General features: G+C 42.4%; 2 protein-coding genes across 10 annotated transcripts in view; one reads left to right on the top strand and one right to left on the bottom strand.

Annotated features, from left to right (window-relative positions):
• FIRRM (FIGNL1 interacting regulator of recombination and mitosis) overlaps positions 1-15,167 on the bottom strand; it is a 38,702-nt gene extending 23,535 nt beyond the window's left edge. Inside the window, exons 1-10 of one of the 6 annotated variants that reach the window (XM_065554600.1) lie at positions 14,990-15,167; positions 12,340-12,380; positions 11,107-11,195; positions 9,694-9,798; positions 8,598-8,738; positions 5,281-5,443; positions 3,707-3,791; positions 2,996-3,134; positions 2,371-2,451; positions 241-305 (exon numbers count right to left, since the gene is read on the bottom strand). In XM_065554600.1, coding sequence (XP_065410672.1) covers positions 241-305; positions 2,371-2,451; positions 2,996-3,134; positions 3,707-3,791; positions 5,281-5,443; positions 8,598-8,738; positions 9,694-9,798; positions 11,107-11,195; positions 12,340-12,380; positions 14,990-15,087 — 1,007 coding nt within the window. In that variant the 5' untranslated portion in view covers positions 15,088-15,167. Of the gene's footprint in view, positions 1-240; positions 306-2,370; positions 2,452-2,995; positions 3,135-3,706; positions 3,792-3,923; positions 4,050-5,280; positions 5,444-8,597; positions 8,739-9,693; positions 9,799-11,106; positions 11,199-12,339; positions 12,381-14,988 lie in introns of those variants that run through there. The other 5 variants (XM_065554599.1, XM_065554598.1, XM_065554602.1 and 2 more) reach the window with 5 other exon arrangements.
• Positions 15,120-18,175, top strand: METTL18 (methyltransferase 18, RPL3 N3(tau)-histidine). Of its 4 annotated transcripts, none has more exons than XM_065554634.1 (2): positions 15,120-15,238; positions 16,755-18,175. In XM_065554634.1, exon 2 carries the CDS (start codon positions 17,014-17,016, stop codon positions 18,115-18,117), a length of 1,104 nt encoding a protein of 367 aa, XP_065410706.1. In that variant the 5' UTR covers positions 15,120-15,238; positions 16,755-17,013; the 3' UTR covers positions 18,118-18,175. The 4 variants fall into 4 exon arrangements, with proteins under 4 accessions (XP_065410706.1, XP_065410703.1, XP_065410704.1 ...); XM_065554631.1 differs by having other exon boundaries at positions 15,151-15,292; XM_065554632.1 differs by having other exon boundaries at positions 15,166-15,349.
• Positions 18,176-22,779: the final 4,604 nt, after the last annotated feature.

Raw genomic sequence — 22,779 nt, 5'->3', positions numbered from 1 at the left:
CACCCAAAATAAGTTTCCCATGAGGAAATACAAATTTCTCTGACCTCCATACACCAAAGAAATTCTATACACTATTGCTATTTTACATATAACAAATCAAAGAGTGACTGCTGCAATCTTTTATTTTTGCAAGTCTTGTAACGTTTGGAACTGCTGTAACTACGACAGACACTTTCAGAGCTGATACAGAGATATTCCACTGCAGTGGAATCAAAGAGCTATTCTTTGTGGTTCACTTACCTATATATCTGAAGATACAGCTGGTGTAATCGACAGCAGGAATCAGAGAGGAAAGGAATAAATTCCTGCAAAAGCCACCAATTTTTAATGGTATTTTCAAAATGAAATAACGATTAAATATATTTTTCTTCTGCTTACTTGAATTTATTTGTAAATGCTTTATTATGAAGTCTAATTTTTAAAAGTTGTAGCCTGCTGTGATGCATAGTGCAAAAGAAATGCAAAATGCACAACACATGACAAATTATCAAGTAAAATTATCATATGTTTCTCCTCTTTAGGAAGCTAAATGAATAAGCTAAGGGTTTTCTTAAACTTCTTTTACAGGAGCAATAACCACAGTCAATCACAAACAAACAAAAATGCACTCTTCACATATTTTAAAGACTATTGATTCTATCCCATGCATAAACAAAAAGATAACTGACATTAACACAACAGACAAGGTGATTATATACCTGATTATCTACTCTGCATTTGTTATTGCTATTTGGTGTGTTACTTAAATGGGTACCAAGAGGTTAAAATAAGAATATCAGAAGAAAGAGGTGGGGGGAGAAGGAAAGGACAGAGAGAAAGAGTAGGAAAGAGGAAAGTGGTTTTCTGTAGTTATCCCTAGGTAGGTGATAGGAGCTTGCAGAAAATCCCAGGAGAAGAAGAGTCCAGCCAGATTATTTATTTTTAAATCTCCTGCTCACATTTGCTTTAAGAGGGAGCTTAAGGTCTTTTTAAAGAGCAATCAAACACCAGAATTCACACATTCAGAGACAGCCTTACACCTTTTTCTGTGTAACAATTTTTCTTCACCCATCTCCATATTTAACTGATTCCTGTTCACCACTACTACACTGCTGCACAAGACTAGCCAGAGGATTTGTGGGGAGGGTTAGGAAGGGGATTCTCTTGGCTACATCCCAAACTTAACTACCCTATTTTATAAAAAGATGTTGGACAGTGATTGAGATCTTCAGGTATCGCCCCACCTCCAGCCTCCTGCTGCAGAAATGGAATCCAACTATTTGTGCTGGTGATATGGATAGTTGCCAACATCTAGACAAATGTTGCAAAGAGCAGTTGTTCAAGTAAGTTGGGGGTCTGTCGATCACTAGGCCCCAAAGCCACTGGTGAACCTGTTTCTCTCTCGCACCGTCACTTGGTAGATGTATGTATTAATATCCCAATTTTGTAGACATGGAAACTATGGCACAGAGACAGGACTTGAATGAAGGAATCCTTTATTCTCAGTCCTGTACTTAATCCACTAGAACAGTGGTTTTCAAACTTTTTTCATTTGCAGACCCCTAAAAATTTTGAATGGAGACATGGACCCCCTTTGGAAATCTTAGACATAGTCTGTGGACCCCCATGGGTCTGCGGGCAACAGGTTGAAAACCACTGCACCAGACCATACTGCCTCTCATGCTATCAAATTCATCCTCCTAGTGGCAAATGATCATATTGGCTTCTCAGCAACTGAACAAGTTCAAATGAAGGCAGTCTGCTAGTAGAAAGCTGTTAGCGGCCCCGTAAAATCAGCAGCCTCCTGGGTGGAGCTACCTCCCTCAGCTGAGAACTAATGTGCGCCCACTGAAAAAAGTTGAGGGTCCTGTGGACAAATGCCAGCCCTGGGATGCTGGATGTGGGACCAGGAATATGTTGTGAACATTATGGATAAATCAGCAACAAGCTTACACCCCTCGCAACTGTTTGTCTGTTTACATTTTCAAGGCAATATTGGTCCCGTGCCAACTGTGAGGGATAAGCACCCCTCTACTGACTCATCAATGCCAATGCCTGCAGCATCTCGCTGCTCCCATCCAGGTACAGTACTGACCCTGCTTAGCGTGTGAAATCTGATGGAGTCAGACAGCATGGTGTTCAGCTGGAAGAATACAGCAAGGCAGCTATTTAGCAAAGGATAGGCAGAAGTAGTGAACAGTATTAGGTATCCAAATTGTATTACATGTGAGATAATAAATCACAAGCAGGTAAGTATGGGTGTTAATTATGCCATCCAGATACCACAGTCATAAGTATGGTGTAGCAACACAAAATACTTGATCAGTGTGTCTATTTGCATAGTACAGAGTTAGTTTTATACTCATGTAGGACCCATATAATAAATCTTACCTTGATGTAGTGAACAAGAGAATTAGCAAAGAATCTACACAGTTTGACTGTCCTCTGGAACAACTTGTAGTCAGTGGTCTCCTATCAAAAAGGAAAGCAGCAATGAAAACACCATGGACAGACTAAGAAGATATCAAAGAAAGCAACATTGCAAGATACATTACTAACAGGGCTAGAAGCTTTATTTTGTTTGTTAAAGGAAGCTTGGATTCCACACAAACACAGCAGAAATTGGGGGAAACCCCTAAGAATGTGTGATGTCCCTGGAATCTCGAAACAATTTTTCACAGGAATCTTCAAAATTTAACTGTTGTCTTTTAATGGACCTAGTGAAAGCAGCAGTATGTGAAATGAATGAGATTCCTGATAGAGTACTGGAGGAGGGGTGGGAGGGAGAATACTCTTTGTATCTACCCAAAGTATCCTGGATGCTAACCAGTGCTATTAGACTCCTTTCAATGTGGTTTTTTAGAGAACCTTGTAAGCAATGTGAAGTACCTAGTGTGTAAAATGAGACTATTTTTTCACCAATAACACTGCAGAGCAAACATATCTATTTTTGCAGTGCTTCCTAACCCAACTCTTTCTCAAGCCCAAAAGTAGTTTTGGGGGATTGTTCATTCACCTGTGTCCCAGACAGCTTCATCTGCTCAGCCAGCTGCAAACAGGAATGGAACGAGAAGAGGGTGTCCTTGCACAGGCCACTGAGGATGTCCTTGTGTTTCAAATGGCTCTGTAGCAGGGAATGGTGCTTGAGGCTTTGCCTAAAAAAGCCAGACAGGAGCAGGATCAGACGCTTATTTGTCAGAAACAAATCAAGTGACAACAGGTCATCATGAGCACTATTCCACAGACCCTACTCTACTCTGTCTAGGCTCCTACACTGCACCCGTCACCATGGTATCTGAGTGCACTAATGCAGCAGTGTCCTGACAAATGCCAAGGAACTCAGAGACAGAACCATTCTAGTCCCATTGTGACTATTTATTGAAGCACAGAAGGGATACAGAATGCGTCAACAAGGTGACAGAATCTAATCCAACAGTGTCGGTGGAATTCCAATTCAGACCCTTGGGGAACATTTAAATCATAATATTGTATTTAGAATTTATTTCCTTAACGCATTATAAAAAAGATCAAAGAGTGTTTCACTTTCTAAGACAAGGCTCATAACTTTTTCCACTGAGAATGCATTACTGGTTAAACTTCAATGGGAATCAGGGCCCCACCTCCCATAGGCACTTTTGAAAAGTCTAGCTTTAAACAAGTTATAAAACAGTGGCTCTAAAATACACTTGGGATACACAAAAGCAACATTCAAAGTATTAAAACATACTTGATTATGAACTTCCATGTGTTGGCATGAAGGGCATGGTCCATGTTGGAAATGACAGAGCAGATCTCCAGCACAGTGTGGATCACTGCAGAGGGAACAGTAAGAGCAAACAAACACCGAGTTTAAATGGACCTGTATATTCAATGCCTGAAAAAAACCAAACACAGCTGTCACATCACTGCATTTGCAAAACCACTTCCAGTTCTGGAAAACTGACCAATTATAAGGTGCTGAACGTCCTTAACTCCAACTGAAGGCAACAGGAATTGAGGGTGCTCAACATCTAGCAGGAAGTGCTCTGCATTTTGGGGGATCAGGCCCACGGTCTGTAGAAAACAGGGGACTGGGTAGTGTGACGGGTTGGATCACAGAAACCCCCTTGGGAGCTGCCACCCGATGTGCAAAGACTACCCCTGCTCCTGTTTTCCCTACCAGCTCAGGACTCCAGCACCCTGTCTTGCTGAGCCAGACACTCCCGTCTGGCTCCAGACACAGATCCAGGGTCTGAATCTCCTGTCCCAAAGCCGCAGGTTACCTAAAAACAGCTTACAGAAGTGCGCTTGTCTTTAGCACTCAGATGCCCAACTCCCAATGGAGTCTAAACCCAAATACATCCGTTTTACCCTGCACAAAGCTTATGCAAGGCAAACTCATAAATTGTTCGCCCTCTATAACACTGATAGAGAGGTATGCACAGTTGTTTGCTCCCCCAGGTATTAATACATACTCTGAGTAAATTACTAAATAAAAAGTGATTTTATTAAATACAGACAGTAGGATTTAAGTGGTTCAAAGTAGTAACAGACAGAACAAAGTAAGTCACCAAGCAAAATAAAATAAAATGCGCAAATCTATGCCTAATCAAACTAAATACAGATAATCTCACCCTCAGAGATGTTTCAGTAAGTTTTTCTCAGACTGGACACCTTCCAGGCCTGGGCACAATTCTTTCCCCTGGTACAGCTCTTGTTGCAGCTCAGGTGGTAGCTAGGGGATTCTTCATGATGGCTTCTCCTTCTCTCTGTTCTCTTCCCCCCCTTTATATATCTTTTGCATAAGGCGGGAACTCTTTGTCTCTCTGGGTTTCCACCCCCCCTCACTGGAAAAGCACCAGGTTAAAGATGGATTCCAGTTCAGGTGACATGATCACATGTCACTGCAAGACTTCATTACTCACTTGCCAGCACACACATATACAGGAAGACTCACAGGTAAATACAGCCATCTGCAGACAATGGGAGTCATCAAGATTCCAAACCATCATTAATGGTCCACACTTTACACAATTACAATAGGCCCTCAGAGTTACATTTTATATTTCTAGTTTTAGATACAAGAGTGGTACATTTATACAGATCAGATGATCACACTCAGTAGATTATAAGCTTTGTAATGATACCTTACAAGAGACCTTTTGCATGAGGCATATCCCAGTTACTTACATTCACTTATTACCGTATTTTCTCTAAAACTATCTCAGTTACATTATATTGACTTATTATCAAGTTTTTATAAAACCATATAGACTGCACAACGTCACAGGTAGGATAAAGAAACATCTTTCATATACACACCTGATACCATATCTACAATACTGTCCTCAGCAGAAGCAGATTCCATAGAGATCATATCAAGCAGCTCCATAAGCTGCTTTTGAAGAGAATAGGTCTCTTTAAACAGAGACTGCAGGAGGTCAGAAATCAAGTGCAGGCACTCACTGTACAGTGACTCGCTGTCCTGTAGGAAATGTGGGATTAGGGAGCGTTAGAAAATGTCTGAGAATCAAGACCTGATGTTGCTGCTGCTGAAATCAATGGGAATTTTGTTACAAATGTCAATGGGCGCAGAATCAAGGCATACAAACATCTACTTCAACTCACACAACCAGCAAGAGCTGTAGATTTTAAATAGCCATCTTTGGTTACTATGCATGAAATACAAAATACCACTCTTAGGGCCTGATCCAAAGACCAGTGAATCAGCAAGAGTCTTTCTAATGATTTAACTGAACTTTGGATCAGACCCTTGATGCATGACTCTAAACTCAGATTTCTACCAAAATCTAGGACCATACCTCATGACAAACATAGTTGTATTCCAAAAGTTTCCCAGTACGTTAAAGTGTTTCTTAATAATAGATTGCCTACTGGAGGAGAAGTCCTTAGCAAGGTATTTAATGAGGCTAATGAAAGGCTGAAGAATAGTGAAAGCGAGACGGATGGGAATAAAGGAGTGGGGATTGACATTACCGTATCCGAGGTAGAAACCAAACTCAAACAGCTTAACGGGACTAAATCGGGCGGACCGGATGATCTTCATCCGAGAATATTAAAGGAACTGGCGTGGGAAATTGCAAGCCCGTTAGCGATAATTTTTAATGAATCCGTAAACTCGGGGGTGGTACTGTTTGACTGGAGAATAGCTAATGTGGTTCCCATTTTCAAGAAGGGGAAAAAAAGTGACCCGGGTAACTACAGGCCTGTTAGTTTAACATCTGTAATATGCAAAGGTCTTGGAAAAAAATTTGAAGGAGAAAGTAGTTAAGGACCTTGAGGTCAATGCCAATTGGGACAAATTACAACACGGTTTTACGAAAGGTAGATCGTGCCAAACCAACCTGATCTCCTTCTTTGAGAAAGTAACAGATTTTTTAGATAAAGGAAATGCGGTGGATCTAATATACCTCGATTTCAGTAAAGCGTTTGATACGGTACCGCATGAGGAATTATTGGTTAAATTGGAAAAGATGGGGATCGATATGAAAATCCAGAGGTGGATAAGAAGCTGGTTAAAGGGGAGACTGCAGCGGGTCGTACTAAAAGGTGAACTGTCAGGTTGGAGGGAGGTTACCAGTGGAGTTCCTCAAGGTTCGGTTTTGGGTCCGATTTTATTTAATCTATTAATTACTGACCTCGGAACCAAATGTAGGAGTGGGCTGATAAAGTTTGCGGATGACACAAAGTTGGGAGGTATTGCCAATTTGGAGAAGGATCGGGATATCCTGCAGGGAGATTTGGATGACCTTGTAAACTGGAGTAATAGTAATAGGATGAAATTTAATAGTGAGAAGTGTAAGGTTATGCATTTAGGGATAAATAACAAGAATTTTAGTTATAAGCTGGGGACGCATCGGTTGGAAGTAACGGAAGAGGAGAAGGACCTCGGAGTCCTGGTTGATCGCAGGATGACTAAGAGTTGGCAATGTGACGTGGCTGTGAAAAAAGCTAATGCGGTCTTGGGATGCATTAGGCGAGGTATTTCTAGTAGGGATAAGGAGGTGCTGGTTCCGTTATACAAGGCACTGGTGAGACCTCATTTGGAGTACTGTGTGCAGTTCTGGTCTCCCATGTTTAAAAAGGATGAAATCAAACTGGAACAGGTACAGAGAAGGGCCAATAGGATGATCCAAGGAATGGAAAATCTGTCGTATGAAAGGAGACTCAAGGAGCTCGGTTTGTTTACCTTAACCAAAAGAAGGCTCAGGGGGGATATGATTTCTCTCTTTAAATATATCAGAGGGATAAATACCAGGGAGGGAGAGGAATTATTTCAGCTCAGTACTAATGTGGACACGAGAACGAATGGATATAAACTGGCCGTCGGGAAGTTTAGACTTGAAATTAGACGAAGGTTTCTAACTGTCAGAGGGGTGAAGTTTTGGAACAGCCTTCCGAGGGAAACAGTGGGGGCGAAAGACCTCTCTGGCTTTAAGATTAAGCTTGATAAGTTTATGGAGGGGATGGTTTGATGGGATAAAGTGATTTTAGTCAATAGGTCAATAACGTGCCATCGCTGGTAATTAGTAACAATGGTCAATGATGGGATATTACAAGTTACTTCAGAGAACTTTTCCAGAAGGTCTGGCTAGAGAATCTTGCCCGCATGCTCGGGGTTCAGCTGATCGCCATATTTGGGGTCGGAAAAGAATTTTCCTCCAGGGTAGATTGGCAGAGGCCATGGAGGTTTTTCGCCTTCCTCCGCAGCATGGAGCAGGGGTAGCTTGCTGGAGGATTCTCAGCGACTTGAAGTCTTTAAATCATGATTTGGGGACTTCAACAACTGAGTCAAGGGAGAGAATTCTTCCAGGAGTGTGTGGGTCAGCATCATGCGGGAGGTCAGACTAGATGATCATAATGGTCCCTTCTGACCTTAGAGTCTATGAGTCTCACTGTGTAATTTGGCTCCATAAGTATTTAAAGGTTCTAATAAGCAAGGAAGACAAGCTCAAAAGTGAAATTGATGCCAGTAGGATGGATGACAAATTACTATGTCTTATGATACTGGCACTGCTTACAGCAGGAAAGGTTTCATGCACAACAATCAGTTTTCCTCCATGTACAGGTGCTGTAAAATGCAACACCAACATGTTTTAATACATAACGCAAAGAATTTAATCCCAATCACAAGTCTGCCTTGAAATTTGCACTGAATCATAGGGTTAATATTAACACATCCATAATCACTGAAAACAATGGGCTTGCACGGGTGTCAATGAGGGCCTAATTAGTTAAACAACTTATTGGGCACAATACAGGAGTAACTGGGTGAAGTGTAATAGCCTGTGATGTACAGATCGGACTACATAATCTAATGTTCCCTTCTCATCTTAAACGGTATGAATTTCATCAGAAGAACCTTTATTACTGGTAATAATACACAAGATGGAAATAATTGAGCTTGGCTTTCATAGGCCACGCTGAGTTTGCAGGGCTGGTAGATGGAAAAGCCATCTTCATACTTGTAAACTGAGCACATTTGATCCAATATTGAGACAAGTATGGAAAGCCACAAATGTAACTTTTCAAAGCAAAATCACATCTCAAAGGATTTTTTTAAATGATCTATAACTAGATCTAGAATAGTTTTTTTCCCTATTAATCCAGAGACCTACCTTGCAGTGCATAAATGTGTTTTTGATTACATAAAGAATGGAAGAAGGAAGGGTACGGATATTCTCTAGAGGCACAGGCTCCTGCAGGGTACAGATGTGTCGCACACAACCCGTCAGAGTTTCCAGCAGCTGCACCATCGTCTGCAAGTGAAATCATCATCATCATCACTGAAGGCACAATCTATAACAGTACACTGCAGCAGTTAATTCAAAAAGCAAAAATTATAAAGCAGCTCTTCCCTTGTGCATTTGGCTAAACTGTTCTCTGTCTTTTAGGACATTAGCAAACGGAAAAGTATTAGGAAGCCAGAAAGATGAATGAAGCTCTGTAAAAAAGACAGCAGCAGTTTCAGACCACAGCTTTTCTGTAATGTGATATTCTCTTTACGTGAGAATCATGTTTGTGACAGTATCAACTAACAGATCTTTCAAAGCACAGCTATACCCTAAAAAGTGATTATGAAAAAAATAGCACCTTCCTAAATACCGGCTCTGCTCCTTGAAAGCATTTAGAACAACATCTGCTTCCCCCCCCCCCCCTTTTTTTTTACACTACTATTTATTCCTGTTAGCACTGCTGACCCAATCCAGATCTTGGAGAAAAAAATGGATTCTATTCTGGCTTACACATGATCTACCAAATTTTTAACTCAATCCAACTGCAGGCTAAATTTTGCCCTCAGTTACACTTTTGTAACATTAATGAATACAATGGAACTGCATGTGTGTCATTAAGGGCAGAATCTGGCCTGCAGAATCTTTATTACTGATAATGGAATATCATATAGAGTCAATGACAGATAACATGAAACCTCACAATGCAACATGATGAAAATCAAGACTAACAATGCTGAGGGTTGGAGGTCTAAGGCCCCAATCCTGAAAGTATTTATACACATGCTGAACTACCCTTTATCAACAGAAATATATGGACACTGCCTAACATATTCAAACTAGCTGAACTATGACAAATCCAGAATGGAATTTTACATTCAGCTGTTACTGGCACAAACACTTCACAAATCTCTCCACGGTTTTGGTAAAAAACATATAATCACCTAACCACTCCCCTTACTGCTCATTTCAATAGACTTACCTGTAAAACATTCCTCACCGCTTTGCATAATTCTATGTTCTGGCTGGTTAGTCCTTTGGCTTGACTGGATAATTCATACAACAAATCATCAAATAATTGTATTGCCTGTCAGAATAAAGCAAATTAAAATAAAACTGATATTATTAGACTCCAACATATAAAACCAGGGCACCCATCATACATCCACTTTCATCTTTGGTATGGAGGTGTGGAATGCAGACACTTATGCTTCATAGCCTAGCTGTTTGAAGCAAGAAGTATTGCATGCAGTAACCTGCAGTTTCCATAGGTCGCAATTATATTTAAGATGAGGGCAGATATCATGTGTTCTGTTATTACACAGAAATGAGTCTCTCTATAGTTTAAAGGAGCTTCCCATTTAACCTCCAACCCCAACTTCAATCAATATTATTAACAACATTACTACAAATTTTATAAAATACATCATACCCTAGCACAGACTTTTCTTAAGTTCAAATCAATCATTTTGGAGACTGAGAGTTTTGTTTTGTTTTGTTTTAAAGGCAGTTTATTATTCTGAAAAGGTTTGGAGGTCATGTCATTTTGAAGATCTGTTTTTCTTTTGGTTGGTCTTGATGCCTTAGAGTTGTTAGTTGTTAGAAAGATATAAGCAGCTCTTTCCAAGCATATACAGAATGTTGCATCGCTGATGTGGTGAAATTACACAGGTTTAGGATATGCACATTATAAAGCAGTTTCTTTCTATGCTCTGAAAATCTGTTGAGGATGATTAATATTGGGGTAGGAACTGACCAGGAGCTCTTACAGACTTCCTGTTGTCTACAATCAGGGGTTCTAGGGAATTAAACTCCTACAGACAATGGGAGCTAGGCAACCCCTATTGTAGTCTCTTCTATTTCATTTAAAATGTGAATATTTAATTTAAGAATTTCAGTATAGCTATAATAAATAGGGAGTATTACATGTCAGGATTGATCATATCCTAGGTTAATTTGGCCTTACAGGTTATTTGTTAAAAATACTTTGGTCTTTGGCCTTGCAATTTATTTAGCCAAAGAAGCACCCTCAAATTATAATAATAAATAAATGATCATAATCATAATAATGTAATTCTGCATTTGCTTATCATCTGTTTTAATAGGTCAATTTTTCTCAAAACAGGCTTTTAAAATTCACTTTGTTATTGACTACATCATGCATAACATCATTGACCCACTCTTCCTGCCATTGAAACCAACACTAAAAATCACAGGAGCAGGACTCAGGATATAAAATCATGAGACCATTTTAGAGTGAAAGGGAACGTATTTCAAACATTAGCTTGATTTCAAAACAAGAATTCTATCATACAAACTACTACAGACCTTGTAGTAACCAGGTTTTTAGTATTGTATTGATGTTTAATTCTTCACATTACGAAAGACATCATACCTTGGGTAACACTTTTGAGAAAAAGGTTTGCTCTAATTCTGAAAGGTTGATATGAGGCAGAAACATTTCAGTCAGAATCCTCAGCACACCTGTGAAGCAAAATATTTGCAGTAAAGGAGAACACCATAAAATGATCAAAAAGATACCACTACCAAAGTCCCGCTATAATAAAAATACTTGCAACTGCACAAGTATTCTTTCTGATGGTACAAGGGGACAGCAACCCTAACAAATAAACTGATAGCCTCAGAGGGTTAGGAGGGAAGGAAGGAATCCCACTCCACCCCCATAACAATGCCCATTTGGAGAGGTAAATGAAGGTAGGGATCTTTACCTTCCCAGGAAGCAACAGTCTGATATACAGCACTATATAATACAGACAGGATACCAGGCCACAATGACTAGTAATTTGAATCACTATGACAACCCTTATAAATAAGCTTACTGTAGGCAAAATCTAAGCATGGACAACACCTACTGAAGCTAATGGAAGTTGCAATTAAAAACATATCCCTGTATATACATTCCCTTCCAGTTCCCCCTCTCTTGGATGATCCTAACACGTGCACTTTTAAAAAGAACAGTGGAGGCACTCGAGCAAACTTTTAAAAAATGATTATCAGAGCTTCCCTAAACTGTCACCTACTGTCTGCATTTTCCTTTCCCCCATCCTTTATCAGAATATTTATAATACAAGTGATCGCCTTTCTAAGTAACCCGCAGATACCCTGTTACCACAATTTGGTTTTTAGAATCAGAGGGGTAGCCGTGTTAGTCTGGATCTGTAAAAAGCGACAAAGAGTCCTATGGCACCTTATAGACTAACAGACGTATTGGAGCATGAGCTTTCGTGGGTGAATACCCACTTCGTCAGATGCAATCTGGTTTTTGTGAGCTTAGAACCACTTCCATTCTGATGACAAATTGTGATACCAGTGTACAAATGAGACAGAAAGTGAAAAGAGATTCTATTTTTAATAAATACCCTAGCAATTATCAATGGCCCAAAAGAGAAAACAAGATCTTCACACACACACATGCATCTATTTCTCTTTTTGTTTTTAAGTTGTTCAGAATGTCTGTGATTGTTGAAGATTGTCCTTACAAAACCAAGGAAGATTATGTTATAGAAGTATTTGTAGTTAACACAGGAGCTACAGTACAATAATTGTAATACAAAATGACTTATAGGGAAGAGGCACTGTAACACCAAAAAAAGTTATCATAACTTACGAATATGCTCGGTCCAGTCATCAGAATTTTGATACATAGAGTAAAAATGTTAAAGAAAAGAAACCCAAATATGTACTGAAGTACAGACTAATCCCACTATGGAAGTTGCTATGACTCCAGTTCTGCAAACACTTAAAAGGATGTGGTAAATCAATGGCACTATTTCCATAGTAGCCTCCACCATAAGCTTAAACCCTTGCAGGATTAGGACCAATATAAATATAACTATATACACACAGATACCTATTCAAAGTGAATTAGCGCAAAAAAAATGTTACTTAACTACTTTAATCAAACACAAAAATGAATAGAATTGTATTTATAATTTTGAATTATTCCTACTTTCCAATGCATTCCAGTAACAGCACTCTCTAGCCTACTTTTAATCAGATTGTCTACATAAAAGATAGTATGCAATGTAGTTGTAGTCGTGTAACGTTTCCAGGATATTAGAGAGACAAGGTGGGTGAGGTAATATCTTTATTGGACCAACTCCTGTTGGAGAGAGACAAGCTTTTGAGCCACAGGTTCTTCAGTCTGGTAAAGGAATTCCCAGCAGCAAAAAACACCCTATCGTCCCTGTGGGTGAACACTTTTCACAAAGCGTTCACTCGGTCTGCTGATTTATGTCCTCATCCTCAAAAGAATCCTGCACAATGCTTTCAAAAATCATGGACCGAAGAGAGAGACTGTGGATTTACGAATTATTACAATACTCTGTAACCTACAAACCCCCTCCTTCGTCCTAGGACTGCAGAGGAGTAAACAAGCCACTTTACCCTTGAATGGTCCCTTCCAATAAGTGCTAACTACTTATGCTAAACAATCTGTTCCACCTTGCATTTTGCTGTGAGGCTGGCAGTTCCTTTCCCAGACCTGAAGAACAGCTCTCTGGCGCTCAAAAACTTGTCTCTGTCATCAACAGAAGTTGGTCCAATAAAAGATATTACCTCACCCACCTGGTCTCTCTACATAGATTAACATTCAATCATTTTAAATAACTAAAAGTTGGTGCTCATAAATTCTTTTACTCATCTTTTATAATTCAGTGTCAGAATTAGAATCTTCTTTTCACTGCAGTTTTCTTTTTACATGTTTATTCTTGTAAAGTGTGTTATTTTAGAGGATTATTAGAATTCAGGGTTGCTAAATTTCAAATTTACCCCTTTGGAATATTGTATTATTTTTAAATTAGATTTTCACTTTACTGCACTGCTGTTACATTTGCTAACCAGGCCCACATGTTCTTTATTTTCAGAACTCTGTGATACTCTGTTATTTTTATTTTGGTAACCTCATCTTTAGAAAAGTTAAACTGAAAAGCCATGACCCTGAAAGCCGCTCTGCGAGGGGGAGTCCCGCACTCATCCCGTGCCCTGAAGGGGCTTAACAGTTTGAGGGGTCAGCGGGATAAGTGTGCAAAAACTAAACACAATACACTGCGATGGGAGTAGGGAGGAAGTCAGAGAAACCGAGCGACAAGTGGTAGCTAAGTGGTAGGTTGGAGAACAGGGTAAGAAAGGCTATGGGCTGCACACAGTGATGGGTGCCTGGCAGTCGGAAACCAACAGTGCTGGGCAATGGAGACCCTGCATTAACCCATCAACCTTATGACTGCCCCAATACTGTCCACCAGCTACCCCACATCAGCTCTCATCAGTGCACAGACACCCGCCCTATCCCTGCCCCCAACACCTGCAACTCTGACCCTGTGCCACCCCATCAGCACCTGACACCAGTTCTATTCCTGTCCCAGCAACACCCCACAGCACCCTGGCCCCAGCAACAGCCCCCAGTGCCCTGGCTCCAGCCCTGCCCCAATGACACCCCCCAGCATCCCAGCCTCACTGAAGTGACCTCCCGCAGCACCCCAGTGACATCCTATAGCACCCCAGCGACACCCTACAGCCTCAGCCCCATCCCTGCTTCACTGGCACCTTGCAGAGCCTCAGACTCACCCCAGTGCCCCATCCCTGCCAGCGGCCCGACTGTACTAATCCTATAACCCCACAGTTCTCATAGTCCCATTCCTGCCCCACTGACATCCTGCATTGCCCAGCCCCACCCATGCCACCCCACAGCACTCACAGCCCCAGTCCTGCCCCAATCAGGGCTGGCTCCAGGCACCAGCCTGGCAAGCAGGCGCTTGGGGCGGCGGCACGTCCAGCTATTCGGCGGCAATTTGGCGGACAGTCCCTCACTCCCACTCGGAGCGAAGGACCTCCCGACGAATTGCCGCCGCAGATCGCGATCGCAGCTTTTTTTTTTTTTTTTTGGCTGCTTGGGGCGGCCAAAACCCTGGAGCCGGCCCTGGCCCCAATGACACCCAGCATCGCCCCAGTGGCACCCCACCGCACTCACAGCCACATTCCTGCCCCACTGACACCCTGCATCGCCCAGCCCCACCCGTGACACCCCACAGACCCATTCCTGTCCCTGACACCCTGCATTGCCCAGCCCCACCCCAGTGACACCCCACAGCCCTATTCCTGCCCCACTGACACCCTGCATCACCCAGCCCCACCCCAGTGACACCTCACAGCCCTCACAGCCCCAGTCCTGCCCCACTGACACCCTGCATCACCCAGCCCCACCCCACTGACACCCCGCAGCCCCTCGCCGCCCTGGCCGGGGCCCGCGGAAGGATATGAGCAGGCGGGGCAGGACGCAGGGCAGCTCCCGGCGGCAGAGCGCCCCGTCCCAGCCGCCCAGCTCCCGCAGCAGCAGCTCGGGGTCCGCCGGGGACATGGCCCAGCCCGGCTCCGTCCCGCCGCCGGCAGCCACGGCGCGCCTCGCGCTCTCCCAGCAGCCCCCGCGGCAGGCGCCGCGCCGTGTGGGGAGGGGCAGAGCGCGCGGCGGAGTGAGGCGGCCGGGCCCGGCTCAGGGGACGGAAGGGCCGGTAGGGGCTGTATGGAGCCGTGCGCGCTAGGGCCGAGGGGGCCCCTGGGGCAGGGTGAGTGACCCCCTCCCCCGCAGCCAGCCAGGGACAAGGGGGGGTCCCCGGGGCACGGTGAGTAACCCCCTCCCCCGCAGCCAGCCAGGGACAAGGGGGGGTCCCCGGGGCACGGTGAGTGACCCCCCTGCCCCGCAGCTAGCCAGGGACAAGGGGGGGCCCAGGGACAGATTTGTTCTGGGGAAACAGCAGATAGAGCATGGGAGTGGGCACCAAGAGACATGGCATCTATTCCCAGCTGTGCCATTGGCCTGTTGAGTGTCTTTGGGCAAGTCACTTCCCTGCTCTCTCTGCCTCATTTCCCCTCTCATCCTGTGTCTGGTCTCTTTAGAGATTGCAAATTCTTCAGGACAAACGGTCTCTTGCTCTACATGTACAGTGCCCGGCACAATGGGGCCCTGATCTTAGACTCTAGAGGCTACTGTAACACAAATAGTAATGTGAGAAGAACAGAGCCCTGGCTCCAATCCTGCAAACATTTATGCACGTGCTGAACTCTGATCACAAGATTGTGGGACTCAATTCAAGACAAGAACCTCCCAAAGCAGTGGGATTGCTCACAGGAGTAAGGTTAAGCATGGGGTGAAATGTGTGCAGAATTAGTGCAGCTGCATGCTAGGGCGACCAGACAGCAAGTGTGAAAAATCACGATGGGGGTGAGGAGTAATAGGAGCCTATATGAGAAAAAGACCCAAAAATCGGGACTGTCCCTATAAAATCGGGACATCTGGTCATCCTATTGCAGGCGGTGCAAGTGGAGAACTAGAGTAGTGCCAGTCTGTGTGGTTGGATCTAGTTTTCAAACTAGATGGAAATGAATATGAGCCATAATATTATTTAGATATTAGAATTGTTATTCAAATTAGAAATTCTCATTTCTGGCACAGTTTCCAACTGATGGTGTCACTTTTATTTTAAAGTGAGGACAAAACCAAACATATAATACCAAGTGAGAATCAGATGCCCTGAAAAAGAACAGGAGAAACCCTAGCATAGTAGTTTAAAATAGAGCAAGTAGAATGCAGAGCAATAATCTTTTAATTTACAGACGAGAATGAGACCACAGTCTGAAATTTGGAACAATCACATTTTCTTGTCGGACAATCAAATTTGAACTTTTAGTTTCCTGTAGGTAAGCGATTTATATCTTCTTGAACTTGTCGGTGTGCTTTGTAGAGAGGAAGGCTGTGACTAAAGCACAAGATTAAATTATTCAGGAGACCAGACTTCACTCAACTGTGCCATTCACTTCCTGCATTACTTTTCACAAATCCCTTAATTGTCTTTTGTTTTCTCCTCTGTGAAATGGGAATAGTAATAATTGCTTACCTCAAAGGGATGTTACAAGGTGGCATTAGATAATATTTGTAACTTATGTTGTCCTTTGGATAGATACAAGTGCAAAGTATTTATCTTTCAATTTAATGAAATGTGATATTTGACATATATTCTCTTTTTATAGAATTCAACAGATGAATTTGCAAAGAAAGTGGACATTATACCTGCAAAGTAGAGACTTTCATAGTGATGACTAATGTAAAGATCTTTGCAGACAGCTTTTAACTATGGCAGAGCAGCCTTACAGCCAGGGAGCAAGTTCTTATCTGCACAAGCCATAGAAGAAAAATCACATTTATATTCACAGTTTCATTGGATGAGTGTCTGCCCTATTGTAACTTTGGATATAAGCTGTGATTTATTTTTTCGTACTTCATAGGAAAATGGCTTTTCAGTTTAACTTCTCTATTGAAGAGAAAGCAGGAAATGAACTCGAGACTCTTGGTGATACAGCCTTGCAGCTGGAATCTGCACAGGCTTCTTTGAACCCAGGCGGATCTACAGAAAAGAGCAAAGAAATTTCATCAGAAGAAAATGTTGTGCACAAGGAGTCTCTGTGTGCACATGAGGCAACACCCAAAACTGCAGATCCAGTAGCAAACTGTAGCCCTGATAAAAGCCAGGTCCAGGTGCTGCCAAAGAAACGAGCCAGCTTTAAAGTTGCCAAAGAGCATAATATTCCTGAAGATTTCAGCAAAGTGTTAGAAAATAAAGTTATGGAAGCTGTACAGGGCCTATACTATGTAAATATTTCTGTGGTGGAAATGACCCTTTCAAATGACTCCCATGAAGAAGACATAGTGTCTAAAAGTATTTCTTCTCACTCTGATCTTATCACAGGCATCTATGAAGGAGGGCTGAAAATATGGGAATGCACTTTTGATCTCATGGATTATTTGTCAGAGGCTGAAATGCAGTTTATCAACAAGACAGTCTTGGATCTTGGTTGTGGGGCTGGGCTGCTGGGAATACTTGCATTAAAGAGAAATGCTAAAAAAGTCCACTTTCAGGACTATAACCACACTGTGATTGATGAAATAACCTTGCCTAATGTAGTGGCTAACTGTACTGATGGTGGTGGTGATGGCAGAATTAGTGAACCTCCTTCAAAGAAGCACAAGAAAGCAGACTTCATACCAGCTCTAATGTCTAAATGCAGATTTTTTTCCGGAGAATGGGCTGAGTTTAGCCAACTCCTGTTAAGTGGCAACAAACCCTTTTCAAGGTATGACCTTATTCTCACATCCGAGACCATCTACAATCCTGACTACTACAGTGCTTTGCATGATACGATTTCTAAACTGTTGGATAAAAATGGCCGCGTGTATTTGGCTAGCAAAGCACATTATTTTGGGGTGGGAGGTGGAGTGCATATCTTTGAGAAATTCATTGAAGAGAGGAATGTGTTCAGGACTAGAACTGTCAAAGTTATCGATGAAGGACTGACGCGGTACATTATTGAAATGGCCTTTAAGATTTCCAGTTAATCCATTCATTCCCCATTGTGCCTGTTAAATATCTTAATAAAGAAGTGATTTATAGCCAGATGTCCCGCTGCCTTTTTATCTGTTGAGTTGTTCTGAAATGTCTTCCTATGGAACTCCTTGCCAGAGGATGTTGTGAAGGTCATGACCATAACAGGGTTCAAAAAAGAACTAGATAAATTAATGGAGGATAGATCCATCAATGGCTATTAGCCAGGATGAGCAGGAATGGTGTCCCTAGCCTCTGTTTGTCAGAAGCTGGGAATGAGCGACGGGATGGATCACTTGATGATTACCTGTTCTATTCATTCTCTCTGGGGCACCTGGCACTGACCACCGTCGGAAGACAGGATACTGGGCTAGATGGACCTTGGGTCTGACTCAGTGGGGCCGTTCTTATGTAGGTCTCTATGACTTGCAGTAAATTGTTTTTTCCAATTTGTCACACTACATACTGATTAATGTATTTTATCCATGTCACTCAAGCCTATAAAAGTTGGGTGCAGGATCCATAATGCTGTCATTTTGACGACATCACTATTCAGTTAAAGGGCAGGAAACCCTTTAAGTTGATGACTTTTTATCCAACAAAAATAGCTTTCATAACAGCTTGCAATTTTTTTATATCAATTATATGAACAGGCAGTCCTGGAATGGTGTTTGAGACATTGCTAAAATTGTCCATATGATGAAAGAGAAGGAGAAACCAGAAACACAAATTTTGGCTGTATCTTGTGCTCTAGAATATAAGCTTATATTTAAAAAAAAATAGCACTTACTAGCCCTTATGACTTGAAGAAGAGATAAAATGACATCTGCCTGAGATTGCAGGCAGCCTGAAAAAACTGCTTTTAAATACCCCACTTCATTTTAAGAGGTAGTAACTCTGAAGCTTAATGATAACACTTAGTTTATAATCAAAGCCTTTCGGTTTTGGTATTTGCTAAAAATTCTCTCTGAAAAATTCCCAGGGTTTTGACAAAGTCAGTATTTGGGTTTTATCAATTTTACTGTTTTAGCTTGGGCCCAGGAATTTTTTACAGGGGAAGTGGATGGGACTGTGCTGAAAGACTGGGGCCAGAAGAGGCTCTGTGTGGCAGGGGGGCCAGTTCTCATGGGGTGCAGCGCTTCTGCTCCGTGTAGGCCAGTTACTGCAGTGGTTGGGCTATCTGAGCTCCCTGCCCATCTCGCTCCCCCATTGCACTGAAGAAGTGGACAGGGTCTGAAAGGCCGGTGTTAGGAGGGGACCACAAGACTGCACTGAGTACTGGCCCCGTCTTGACAGAGCCCCTCCTGACCCTGGCCCTTCAGCAGGGCCCCATCTGCTTCCCCTGGCTGACGGGCAGGGGTCAGGAGGAGAGTGGAAGGCTGCAACTTCTGATTACTGGTGGAGTCAGGAGGGGACTCTGTCTGGCAAGTGAAGCAAATAGGGCTCTGTGCCCTGGGGCCACGCTGAAGGCTTAGGATCGGGAGGGGGCTCTGTCTGGCAGGGGGTCCAGTACTCATGGAGTGGAGCTTTCAGCTTCCCTGGCCCTTCATCTTGGCACCATCTTCCTCTTCACAGTGAGGGAGGAAGACAGGCAGGGGTCCAGGTCCGTGCTGCTGAGACCACCTGCCCCCTGCATACTGTGGGTACCGAGCACCCCTCTCCCACCACCCGCTGCCCTTCATTTTCAGCTTTTACCCATTTTTCTCTGTTTTTTAAATTTTGAATAAACACTGATAAATTCCTGGCAAATTAAAACAAAATAACTGAAAATGAAGAGCCCTGTGAATAATGTTGATATTTACACTACTGGCCAAAGCACAGAAGGGTGATTACGTTATAAAATCTGCCCAATCTAAATTTAATGGCAACTCATTTGGGCATAAAGGGAGGGAGGCTGTGGACAAAGGTTGGCAGAGCATTGCTACTGTTTTCCAATCCGAGTCTCAAAACAGTGGGAACTGGTTGTGTGCAATAATGACCAGTGTGTGTCTTTCACTTTACTATTGCTTCAGGGAGTGAAAAGTCTTTAAGAGCTAAGGGAGTGTATTCCATTTGCACTGGGAGCACGATACGAAAGAGAATCCTAGATGTGTTCTGTTGATGAAAAGGTGCTTATAACCATCTACTACTTTATCGTATCCTTCTGCAAGGAACTTCTTTCCATAATGGAAGAGTTGTCTAATTCCTCCCACTCGTGTCCCCAAAATTATTAAAGAAGACTTCTTTTAGAAAAAAAAAAAAATATATATATATATATATATATATATATATATATATATAAATAAAAGAAAGCCATCCTCCAGTGACAATAAGCCATGGCAGCCTAGTTCTTAGGTTTCTAGTGCAATGCTCAGATAGTTGAATGCATTCAGCCTTTGAACTTGTGCCTTGCAATACACACAATTATTTACTAATAGCCAATTACTGCAAACCTTGAGCTGGCTTACTGCTGTATTCTCCCACATTTTAAATGTCACCAGTCATGCAATGTAGCTTTCCTCACATCCTTTTGAGAACATACTTCGATACATACTAGCTATTATCTTTGGAAAGTCATGGGAGACGGGAGAGATTCCAGAAGACTGGAAAAGGGCAAATATAGTGCCCATCTATAAAAAGGGAAATAAGAACAACCCAGGAAACTACAGACCAGTTAGTTTAACTTCTGTGCCAGGGAAGATAATGGAGCAAGTAATTAAGGAAATCATCTGCAAACACTTGGAAGGTGGTAAGGTGATAGGGAACAGCCAGCATGGATTGTGAAGAACAAATCATGTCAAACCAATCTGATAGCTTTCTTTGATAGGATAACGAGCCTTGTGGATAAGGGTGAAGCGGTGGATGTGGTATACCTAGACTTTAGTAAGGCATTTGATACGGTCTCGCATGATATTCTTATTGATAAACTAGGCAAATACAATTTAGATGGGGCTACTATAAGGTGGGTGCATAACTGGCTGGATAACCGTACTCAGAGAGTTGTTGTTAATGGTTCCCAATCCTGCTGGAAAGGTGTAACGAGTGGGGTACCGCAGGGGTCTGTTTTGGGACCGGTGCTGTTCAATATCTTCATCAACAACTTAGATATTGGCATAGAAAGTACGCTTATTAAGTTTGCGGATGATACCAAACTGGGAGGGATTGCAACTACTTTGGAGGACAGGGTCATAATTCAAAATGATCTGGACAAATTGGAGAAATGGTCTGAGTTAAACAGGATGAAGTTTAACAAAGACAAATGCAAAGTGCTCCACTTAGGAAGGAAAAATCAGTTTCACACATACAGAATGGGAAAAGACTGTCTAGGAAGGAGTACGGCAGAAAGGGATCTAGGGGTTATAGTGGACCACAAGCTAAATATGAGTCAACAGTGTGATGCTGTTGCAAAAAAAGCAAACATGATTCTGGGATGTATTAACAGGTGTGTTGTGAGCAAGACATGAGAAGTCATTCTTCCGCTCTACTCTGCTCTGGTTAGGCCTCAGCTGGAGTATTGTGTCCAGTTCTGGGCGCCGCATTTTAAAAAAGATGTGGAGAAATTGGAAAGGGTTCAAAGAAGAGCAACAAGAATGATTAAAGGTCTTGAGAACATGACCTATGAAGGAAGGCTGAAAGAATTGGGTTTGTTTAGTTTGGAAAAGAGAAGACTGAGAGGGGACATGATAGCAGTTTTCAGGTATCTAAAAGGGTGTCATAAGGACGAGGGAGAGAACTTGTTCACCTTAGCCTCTAAGGATAGAACCAGAAACAATGGGTTTAAACTGCAGCAAGGGAGGTCTAGGTTGGACATTAGGAAAAAGTTCCTAACTGTCAGGGTGGTTAAACACTGGAACAAATTGCCTAGGGAGGTTGTGGAATCTCCATCTCTGGAGATATTTAAGAGTAGGTTAGATAAATGTCTATCAGGGATGGTCTAGACAGTATTTGGTCCTGCCATGCGGGCAGGGGACTGGACTCGATGACCTCTCGAGGTCCCTTCCAGTCCTATAATCTATGAATCTATGAATATCAGAACACACTGTTTTTTTTCCCTGATGTTCAGCATGAATTTTCCTTTGCTTAATTTCCTCATTTTATTCTTAGCTACAGCTTCTTGGAAGCTTGAGCTTTTTATATATCAGACCTTTTAAGGCTTTATACTTGGAGGTTTTATTAGTGCTATACCACAGGCTGTAGAAGCAACTACAAAACAGGAGAATTGACATAGTATAATTAATTTCCCCTTTCCATATCATGGCCCAAAAGTAGATAAAGAAAATAATCCATTTAGGTCATTTGTTTGAGATGAAACCAGCAAAAACAACTCTGGAGTTTCTAAATTCCCTATTCACTTTCCTTATGTTTTATTGTCCATGATCCTACTCCTGCTAAAGTCAGCAGCAACAGTCACGTACTTCAAGGGAGATGGATTTGGCCATTGGTTTTGGAGGTTGGTAAGTCTGAGGTTTGAAGATGGGTATTGTCAAGACTGATTCCCCACTCTGGCACTTTGAGTGCAGAAGGTGGGGCCCACAAGGATTCTAAAAGTTAATACTGGCCTCTCCAGGCTTGTATTAAACTCCCAGGGTTACAGCTTTTCTCTGTCCTTGGATGGGTCATTCCATGCTGCCGTCCAAGCTCCCTTGAGACATTTATCCGCTTCCTGCTCTGCCTGGAACTGCTCCCTTAATGCTGGA

The sequence above is a fragment of the Chrysemys picta genome, chromosome 8 (genome assembly GCF_011386835.1).
Source record: "Chrysemys picta bellii isolate R12L10 chromosome 8, ASM1138683v2, whole genome shotgun sequence".
Classification (NCBI taxonomy): domain Eukaryota; kingdom Metazoa; phylum Chordata; order Testudines; family Emydidae; genus Chrysemys; species Chrysemys picta.
The sequence above is the reverse complement of the archived record's forward strand: the minus strand, read 5'-3'. Positions and strand labels throughout refer to the sequence as shown.

Coding starts and splice junctions, on each gene's coding strand:
- METTL18 (XM_065554634.1), top strand. CDS start 17,014: ATGGCTTTTCAGTTTAACTTCTCTATTGAAGAGAAAGCAGGAAATGAA.